The sequence below is a fragment of the Ranitomeya imitator genome, chromosome 8 (genome assembly GCF_032444005.1).
Source record: "Ranitomeya imitator isolate aRanImi1 chromosome 8, aRanImi1.pri, whole genome shotgun sequence".
In the NCBI taxonomy this organism is placed as follows: Eukaryota; Metazoa; Chordata; class Amphibia; order Anura; family Dendrobatidae; genus Ranitomeya; species Ranitomeya imitator.
Genome location: NC_091289.1, coordinates 125,471,445 through 125,482,154, shown reverse-complemented (window position 1 = coordinate 125,482,154; position 10,710 = coordinate 125,471,445). Strand labels below are relative to the sequence as shown.

The following is a 10,710-nucleotide window of genomic DNA, read 5'->3' as shown; positions in this document are numbered from 1 at the left end:
TGCAAAATCATTACTCATGGAACAAATTAAATTAAATCATATAGTACAGGAAGGAAATTCAGTATTGCACAAAATTTCTCATGTAATCCTAATTTTGTGGTCTATGCAGTCACCTATGTCTGTGGCCTCCAATATGTAGGTTGAATGGCACAAACTCTAAGATCACGTAAGAACGGCCATGGGTACAAGATTAAGAATGGATTCATTAACCCTTATCCGGCTGAATAGGTACAATTGTAACTATTCCGTTTTAAAATTGCAATAACTTTTTTTTGAAAAGACGTAGAGGGCTGAAATTTCGTGACATCTCTACATTTTTGGTCCAGAATATATTGGCCAAATTTCAATAAAATATCTCCACCCGCTTCCGAGATAAGGGGTCGAGATCTTTTTGCATCCATAACAAGCTGCATAGGTACAAATGTACCTCATATATTTTGAATGAAGATAATGCAAGGGAAAAAGCATAAATTTTTTTTTAATGATAATGCTATTTAACTATTATAAACAAGTAAAAAACTGTTCATTTACATTATAAAAGAAAATGTAAGAAACTTTTTTTTATTGATTTTCTTTGCAAGTAATGCATGTTGGCTTTGCTACAGAGTGTTCATCGCAAATGGGTTTCACACAAACCACACAAGACTTTCTAGTCTTGCGTTGTTTTCGCCTCAGGTCTCTGCAGACATAGCAACTACCAACAACAGGGGAGGGTCCACGACTACCATGAGGTATTTTGGGGCCAGCTGCTGGCTGCGATGCTACCACAATGCATCGTCCAAGCACCATTTCTACTGCACCTCGAAGAAAATGGTTTCTCATTATCATTTTGTTTGTACTACGATCTTCAATTGCAATCATACACAGCTGATTTGCGAGATCTTTCAGGAACTTTCTTCGTTGATCCTTTGCCCTGAAGCTTGGATTGTGTTCTCTGTAGATGATGTAGGATGCTAACCCACTGACATCAATCATATTGTAGAAAAATGCCAAAGTCCAACGTGATGTTCGTCGTTTCACAGTGTACTCTCCCAACATTTTATCCATAACATCAACGCCACCTTTTGTTATGTTGTAGTATTTTATTATCTCTGGCTTGGCTGCTAGTGTCTCTTCAACTTCTCCCGTCATGTGTATAGATGATAGAAGCACGACTGATTTGTTCTTCTTTGGTACATATGAACAGACTGTTGCATCATGATTGTAGGCAAAATTTGTCGAGTATACAGGCCTTTCTTTGGCAGGCTGCATGTTGTTAGGTAGGAACCTTTTGTTTTTTCTCACTGTACCAACTAGTGTCATGTTCCAGGAGTTCAATACCTTAGCTAGTTCCATGGTTGTAAAGAAGTTATCGGTGGTGACATTTCTTCCAGAGCCTTTATACGAGCTTACTAGGTCCAATACTGTTCGTTCTCCAATGTTTACTTGTCGAGGACCATCAGTTGGTTTCCCAGTGTAGAGCTGACCTTGTAAAGGGTAGGCATTTGATGAGTCACAAGCCCAGAAAATCTTTATGCCATATTTAGCTGGTTTTGAAGGTATATACTGGGTAAATTTAGTATGACCTCTAAATGGAAATAATTGCTCGTCGACGGTGATACAATGATATGGCTTGTAGGCTCTCTCCAGATTACTGTTCAGCATTGTCCAGATGTCCCGTATTGGTGCAGCTTTATCTGTTTGCACACGTTCTGCACGTGTATTTTCGTTGTCAAACCTGATAAATCTGAGTATCATCTTGAAGCGGTCACGAGACATGGCTGCACGTATAAGAGGCAGAGCAGCAACATTCCACATTTCCTCCAGATTCTCTTTGTTGGCTCTGTGCACACCAGCAGCAATCAGTATGCCCAAAAATGCATGAAGTTCAGTTTCAGTAAATTGCTTGAATGTTTTTTGTGGTGGCCGTTTGGAAGAATCAGGAAAACGTTGTACCAGTTCGTTGTTGTAAGCATCACAAACTCTCTTGGCCTTTCGATTCGTTTCCCGTAATATGATGTCACACATCTCGGGAGTCATGATGGACTTGAATAGCTCTTTTGCTGTATATAGGTTGCTGATTGCTGCAGGGCCACCTCTTTGTCGAAGGACATTACGAGATTTTGTTTGTGCATTTGGCAGTGGATTACTGCACCATTGAGTTTCATCCTTAGCAGTCCAAATGTCGCCTGCACTTTGAGGCACAGAATCATCCTCAACACTTTCGTCTGATTCGTATTCATTTTCATGCTCTATGACCATTTCTTGTTCAATGTCTGAATCTTCTTCAGTAACATCCACTTGTGGTACATAGTTTTCATCATCAGATGGAACATATGGTTCATCCTCATGCTCAGAATCAGATTCTTCTAGCATTCGCATTATTTCGTCAGACGTAAATCTGTAAATATGAAAAAATGTAAAATAAATAATTTTCCGAAATACTACATTATTGGCTTTTCACAAAATTATACTAACCTGCAAACACGTTTTCTTGGATTATGGCGGAAACTAGATCCAGCATTACTATCACTCATGATGACTTGCTAGATGAATTTTGGCTTCGTATTTTGTGCTGAATATAAATAAAACATCGTAAAACAATATGTAGATACTAATTATTATCCATTTTTCGTATAAAAATTATACCTATAGTGATAAGTTTCATACAAAATATATGTAAGCCAAGTCCAGGCTGAAAGACAATTTGACTGTTCTGTCCCCACATAATGAGAATAAAGGTATAACTGGCTGTTAGATGCTGTGAGACTTTCCTACCTTCGTTTCCAAGAAATTGAAGACTTCACAAGCCTAGAAATGTGTGCTCACAGCAATGAGATGAACAGCAAAATGGCTAATGAGAGGAGGGAGGCAGGAAGACAAGTAGAAGCCACTCCCAGTTTGAATTAACTTAATTGACAGCAACATAAGTGACCAGTAACAACACTGAACAATAGATATCAGCATAACATTTGTAGCTGAATGAACTTTAGTTTCTGAAACCAAGTAAAGTCTTCCCACAGTGGAGGTATATGTCAAGGTACAATTGTACCTATGCAGCCTGTTAAGGTTGTAAAATTATGCAGCCTGACAAGGGTTAAACAAAGTTTTGAAACAGTAATTTAGGTAAAGTAACACCATTGGAATAAATTAGTAATGACTCCATGAAAAGAAAAAAAGACCCTAAATTCCAAAGAATCATTCTGGATCTTAAAACTACAAACTCTGCATCCAGATGTTGTAAATGACAGATTAGAACAGGTTTAACCAATAGACCAATGAACATCCTAGGGGCTGTTTAAATGGTGTGTCTGGGAACTATGGGTAAGAACATTTTGTAATCATATGCATGGATGCTGATGGCCTATGGCTCAGAATTGTTCTTTGACTTATACAGGCTCCAATTTGTGGGCAGATACTTGGTTATCACTTCCTGTGCATCCCTGCATACATAGCAGTATTGTATTTAAACTTTTAAGCACTAGCACTTTATAATTAATTGATACATATCCTATGTTGCTGCTTTTCTGGCCCTCTTATCACAATTTGCAAGGGATACTCACCTTGTTCTACCTATCTCTCACTATTATCATGATCTTGTATTGTTACATGTTTTTACTTTTTATGTGCCTTCATGTTTAATAAAGATACATGTTTTTGCAATTGATTTTGGACTGCCACTACATATGTTTTTTGTATTCAGCTCAGCAAAGGAGTGTCTTTGTGAGACTATACAAGATTCTACTTAATAAGGCATATATGACCTTTCTCAAATGTTATTTATATCATTATGTGTTCTGCTTTGATGATGTGTCACATCATATATATAAATTGTCAAGCAATAAAAACTTTCTTTTTCTCTTCTTCAAAATCCCCTCCCCTTTTCCCTTTCCCTCTCCCTCTTTGCCCCCTTCCCTTTCCTTTCCTCCCTCCTTTTTCCTTTCCCTGTCCTAAATTACCCACATATCTTCTTGAAAGTGGTACTGATATTTCTATGTGTAACACCCCAGGTTCCTGGTTGTTGCAGAGGCACTGCTTTCCTTATGGGGAGAGTGATGTCATGCTTGGAAGCGAGGAAGTATTCCTTTTATCAGGTATTCACAAACACGCAACATGTTCTAACTCCAGGCCAGAAGGGGGAGCTCTGATCCAGTTTGTGGGTGGCTCCCCTATGTATATTCTGTCTGGAGGGAAAGTAGTGAGTCTGTCACAGGGCAGTCAGTAAGTGAGAGGAGTCTGTGAGAGAGACAGAGGAAAGGAGGGGCCATGCAGGCACGAGAAGTGCTGCAGCTCCTGTGAGGAAAGCAGGGGCCATGCAAACCAAGATCTGCAGCTCCTGGAAAGGAAAGGACTGAACAAGCTATAGAAAGCGGGAAGGAGGAGAAGAAGCAAAGGAGAGTTAAGAGCTGGAGCGAAGCTGCAATAGAGCTTCCTCCACGCTGAAGATAACGGTAGCTGGAAGACCGAGGTTATGGGGGTAACTCTATACCCCATGGCAGAAACCGGCGGACAGCAGATTGCAAGTTACCTGTCTACCATTGACACCCAAGGACAAAATAGCAGATAGAGCCTGGGTTGTGATAGAGATCCTATAAAAAGTCTCGAGTTGTACAGGTAGTGTCCTACCAACAAGGGGGACTGAGAAGAAATGTGAGGACTTTGTGTGAGGCCTAAGGCAGCAAGGGACTACAATGCAGTGCTAGTAGGAAGGCTTCCAACCCCACCTGGTAAAGGGGGATTCCAGATTTTCTTCCAAGCCGGCCGGACCATGCCTGTACCTGTGATCTGGTACCCTGGATTGTGACTGCCTGAATTCATCAGTAAAGAGGTAAAGAGAATGCAACTTGGGTCCTCTGTATTTTTCTGTACTATCTACCATGTGTTCCTACTACAGCGGCAGCCCTGGGGACCCAGCTTCACCTGTGGGAAGCCATACCATCCCTGCTGCTCCAACATCACCCCAGAGGATCCCCTTTAGCAGCGTCGGTTATCCCTGACCGAATACCACAGGTGGCATCAAGAACAAACTTTATTCACATAACCCCTTTAACATGGGCACCCAGGACCACGGACTGGTTCACCACCATAACACATCCCTTTAAGTACCGGACCCGGTACCGAGTACCCCACGGCCCTGGCAGGTGTTCCATATGTGCATAGACCGGGGCACCCCCTAGTTCAAGGGATCAGCTAGGTGCCCACCGTCCCTAGTCATTAAATGACATTATCACTGGCCATACCTTTTCTAATACATTATGGATCCTGTGGCTGCTCTGGCAGGGCAGAAACAATAGGGAAAAGTAGGGCAGCAACAACTCAGCCTGGAGGTGGCGGACTTGTGCTCAGTGGCTTTGCAGCACCCATGCACTCCAGGTTTAAGGTCCACAACTCCCAGCAACCCCTGGTGTAGCCCAAAACCGCTCTGCCGAATAGGTTCTCTGTGGATCGGTATAAGTTCATGGCTTTCAGGAAGGCCTGCAAACTTTATTTTAGGTTGTGTCCTCACTCCTCATACACCAAGGAGCAACGGGTGGGGAACCGTAATCTCTCTTCTCCAGTTTGACCATCAAGTATGGGCATTTTCTCTTCTGTCTGACTCCCAATCGTTTGAGATGATCAAATAATTTTTTCAGGTTCTTGGTCTTATCTATGACAGCCCTGATTGTGTTTCTTTGGATGAGTCTAAACTACATCAGCTTCAGCAGAGAGATCGGCCAGTGGAGGAATATTGTTCAGTGTTCCGTAGGTGGTCTATGGATACTTGGTGGAATAACCCCATGCTTTGTAGTCAGTTCTTTCAGGGGCTTTTTGTGAGGGTAAAGGATGCCTTTGACCTGTAGGAGGCACCAGTTTCCTTGGAGTCAGCCATGTCTCTAGCTGTCCATGTGGACCGCCATCTACATCAGAGACATAAAGAAGGCCCTAAATTTTGGGGGGATCAGGGGTCAATGGAACCTAGGGCTGAGTCTACGAAGGAACTCATGCATTTAGGGGGGACGACTCATTTTAATGGTCCTTCTGCAGTTCAGGAGGGAGTGTGTTTTTCTGTGGTAAGAAGGGTAATTTTACCAGCTGAGATCCATTTTGGAGAATAGAAAGTGATTATTTTATCCTTTTTTTTACAGTGGGGTGGGGTTTAATCTGATGGACGCCCAGTTCGTTCAGGACCAAGGTCTCAATCCACATAAATTGTTTAGACCTATAAATATAATCGTTATAGATTCTGCACCCTTTACCCAGGGATATTTTACTCAGGTCATTCCAGAGATACATCTGCAGGTAAGTGCCATGCACTCGGATACAATAGATTGTTATATGCTAGGGGACTTGCCCTCTCCTTTGGGTCTAGGACTACCTTGGCTTGCGTTGCACAGTCTGATGGTGTACAAGCAGACTCAACAGCTGGTAAGTTTGAGAGAGTACTGTCAAAGACACTGCTTGAGTGTCCGTTTAGCCAGGATTGATATCTGATTTCTGCCTGAATACCTGTATGATTTTGAGGATGTTTTCTTGGAACAGGTGTGTCAAAAACTTCCTCCTTATGATTGCACAATTAATTTAATTGCTGGGGTCAAAGTTCCTAAGAGCAGATTGTATAATGTTTCAGGTCAGGAAAGGCAGCCGATGAAGGAGTATATCTCAGAAAGTCTGGTTAAGGACTCGCTCCCACTTGCAATGTAATCGGACGAATGAAATCCGATAAAAAATCTGATTGCACTCGGTTGAATGTTAACCTATGGGGCAGCTCAAATCTGCTATTTTCTCATTCCTATTCCCCATGCGAAAACAGTCACAGCTTGCTGCAATTGCATCCATGAAACAGATCGCACACACTCATATGTCTATGGGTGCATGTGAAACATCGCACTGCACTCGGATATCACGTGAGTTCAGTATGATTCCCTCGGATGCCGGCAATGGAGGAGATGGACAAGTTAATTTACCCATCTCCTGAGCAGCTGGGCTGCAATTGACTCATTTGAGAAGATTTGAGCACAGAGTACTGTCCATTTGGCTCCCACTCGCAGCAGAGCAGGAGCCAAGTGTCATTAGCATATTGCATCCGATGATCTTGCATCGGATGTGATACGCTAAGGTGACTGTAGCTTATGGGTTATATCAAACCTTCCTCACTCCCGTTGCAGCAGGGTTTTTGTTTGTGAAGAAAAAACATGGAGGATTACACCCTTGCCTCGATTTCCGTGAACTAAATCTGACCACGATTCGGGATCCATATCCTCGCCCTCTCATTCCAGACCTCTTTAATCAAATTGTCAGGGTAAAGTGGTCTTCTAATCTGGACCTCAGGGGGGCATATAATGTCATCCGTATAATGGAGTGAAAAACTGCTTTTACTAAACCTGAGGGACACTAAGAAAACCTTATTATGCCATTTAGGTTGACGAATTCTCCTGCTGTCTTTCATCACTTTGAAAATTACATTTTTCGTCATTTAGCAGGTAAATTTGTGGTAGTCTATCTGGATGACATACTGATTTATTCGCAGACCTCAAGTCACATCAGTTACATGTCAGAAAGATCTTACAAATATTCAGGGCCAATAAATTATATGTCAAACCAGAGAAAAAGTACGTTTTCAGGTCAGAACATCCCTTTTCTAGGTTATTTTATATCATCCACTGGTTTTCGCATGGATCTGGCAAAAGTCTAGGCCATACTGGATTGGGATCGCCTTGAAGCCTTAAAGGCTTTCTAAAGGTTTTTATGGTTTCAAAATTAATAACGTAAGTTCATCAAGAACTTTTTGGTAACTAATGAGTTGACCAAACCATTTACGGATATGACCAGAAAAGGGATGGACTTTTCTAAATGGTCCAGTCCGGCCAGTGAGACATTTGCTACTTTAATGAGATGTTTTGCTTTTTCACCGATTCTTATACAGTCTGACGTCACTCAGCCATTCATTGTAGATTTTGACAAGTCAGACGAGGGGGTTGGGGCTATATTGTTGCAGGGTTCATCTCCAAGTAAATGGCATCCATGCATGCGCATACTTTTCAAAGAAACTGTCATCCACCGAGTGAAACTATGACATTAGCAATAGGGAACTCTTGACGATAAAATGGACCTTTAAGGAGTAGCATCATGGTTTGGAGGGTGTAGTTCACCTGGTCATGGTAATCACCGATCATAAAAATCTTTTGTATATGGAATTTGCAAATTGTCTGACACCTAGACAGGCAAGATTGTCATTAATCTTTACCAGATTCAACTCTTTTGTGACTTATAGTTTGGGGATAAGAACATTAAGGTGGATACTTTATCTCCTTGTTTTCTGGAGGGAAGAGGCAATTGTGAGCCAGTTCCTATTTTACAGCAAGGGGTAATTATTGCTACCGTATGTTTTGATCTGGAGAAAGAGTTTGTAGAGGCAATGTGCGGACCCCCCTGCTGCCTGTCCTTCAGATAAACTGTTTGTTCGTGTGAACCTCCGTTTTCGAATTTTGAGTGAACATCATGATTCGGTTTTGGCTGGACATCCTGGTAATAAAGCCACCACAAATCTTCTTTCTCATCATTTTTGGTGGTCTGGCATTCACCAAGATGTTCGGGAGTATTTAGCTGCCTGCAGTATTTGAGCGCATTCTAAGATCCCACATATTCACCCGTCCGGGGCTTTTCAACCTCTGGCGATTCCTTGTAGACCATGGACTCATTTATATGCAGATTTTTATCACTGAACTACCCATATCAGCAGGTTACGCTGTAGTATCGGTGGTGGACAGATTCAGCAAGATGACTCATTTCACTATGCTGCATGCTTTACCCAATACCAAGACTTTGTAGCAATTTTTTATTAAAGAAATCATGAAATTACATGGTATTCCATTTAATGTTGTTTCCGACTGGAGGGTTCAATTTATCTCCAAATTTTGGAATGCATTTTGTGCTTGCTTGGGGATTCATTTTTCATTCTCATCCTCTTTCATCCTCAGTCTAATGGGCAAACCGAATGTGCCTTGATTTTCAACCCTCTTTTAAGATTCATAATGTGTTTCCCCGACCACTTCTCAAAAAATACATTGCTTCCTCTGAACCATCTCCACTACCTTCCCCAGTCATTGTTGATGGGAATCTAGAATTCCAGATAGCAAAGATTATCGATTCTCACTTTGTACACCGGTCTCTACAATATTTGTTACATTGGAAGGGTTACGGTCCTGAAAAGAAAATGTGGGTACAAGGATTTGACGTTCATGCGATCAGGTTGGTCTGGTCTTTTTACATCCAGATAAACCTGGTTCTGAGGTTCCAGAGTTCCCTCTTAGGAGGGAGGGTACTGTCACAGGGATATCATGACAGAGAGAGACCAGAAGATTGCAGTTCCTGGTCACACACTGCTTCATCATGCTTTCGCGTTTTTTTTCTGCATTTTTGATGCGTTTTTGACGCGTTTTTGTGCGTTTTTTGTGTTTTTTCCCAATGCATAGAATAGCGGGAAAAACGCGAAAAATCCACAAAATTAATGAACATGCTGTTAAGGACTGGTGGAACGCACCAAGAATAGATGATAAGAAACTAGGTGCGTTCGCAGTCCGAGGTCCACCGTGCAGGTAAAAGACCCTGCTGCTAGTAAGACGGACTATATGGCGGTACTAAGTATACACACATGGGTTAACTTCACCCTGCGTGAAGGAAGAAGCGATCCTGTTGTGTCACAGGACCGCAGTACCGCACATAGAGCGCGAGCAAGGAGTCAGCAAACTCAACCCCTACACAGGATTGAAGTCCGATTAGACACTTGCTGGCACAACACCGCAACTGGGTGTGTAAGGAAACTTATTAAATAGAAACTATAGGCACGAGAGTGCGTGCGGTGCCGCACTGACGGATGCTACTAACCACCCAGGCTTGGGTAAGGAAAGCGCAGAGGAAGCGCATGGCGCCGTACTGGCGGACACAGGACGCTGTGATGTGTGTTACGTGTAGATGGCTAGTCGGGCGCTAGATAGCTACCATCATCCGCGAACAGTCAACAACACTAGGGAGGGATACTTAGGAGCTTTCATCCATCGACATACATCCATCTACACACACACATTATATCAAGACAATACTAGCGCATGGCCGTGCGGTCATGCGCAGTTTATATAGTTGCAGCACAGGAAGTAGCTACAGAAGTTTTGCCCTTTCAGGACCTGCCAAGAGGACCAATGGGATGTGCTGCAGTACCTGCGCATGTGACCCTCGATCTCCAACGGGAGATCTTGCCCTGGGCATGCTCAGTGTGTGCAAATAAGGACTTAGTCCCAGAGAAGCCCGCTCGCCACAGATCAGTGCAGGGTACAACAGGAGAGCCAGAAAAGGCAGCAGTAACCCTCTGCACAGAATCAGTCCCAGCAAGACGCTGGGAGCGACGCCTCCGCTGAGCAGAGCCCACTGCGGCCGAAGCAGAATGGGAGACCGCAGCAGACACGGATCGAGATTCCCCCTGTGCAGCAGAGGAAACTCGACTCCTAACACATGCTGCTTTTTTTACCGCAATGCGTTTTTTTGCAGAAAAAAATGCATCATGTGCACAAAAATTGCAAAATGCATTCTACATGATAGGATGCATATGTCTGCAGTTTGTAATACGTTTTTATCATGTTTTTATCACGAAAAAGGCGAAAAAAAAATGTGAAAAAACCTGAACATGTGCACATACCCTAAAACAGTACAGATTTTTCCTTGCTCTGTCATTGTTAATCAGTTTAGCTGATGTCCTGG

General features: G+C 42.6%; 1 protein-coding gene across 1 annotated transcript; it reads right to left on the bottom strand.

Annotated features, from left to right (window-relative positions):
* Nucleotides 1-296: 296 nt before the first annotated feature.
* LOC138647255 (piggyBac transposable element-derived protein 4-like) lies at nt 297-2,579 on the bottom strand. Its single transcript, XM_069736149.1, has 2 exons — nt 2,458-2,579; nt 297-2,380 (listed from the first exon to the last, which is right to left on the bottom strand). Exons 1-2 carry the CDS (start codon nt 2,514-2,516, stop codon nt 562-564), a joined length of 1,878 nt encoding a protein of 625 aa, XP_069592250.1. The 5' UTR covers nt 2,517-2,579; the 3' UTR covers nt 297-561.
* Nucleotides 2,580-10,710: the final 8,131 nt, after the last annotated feature.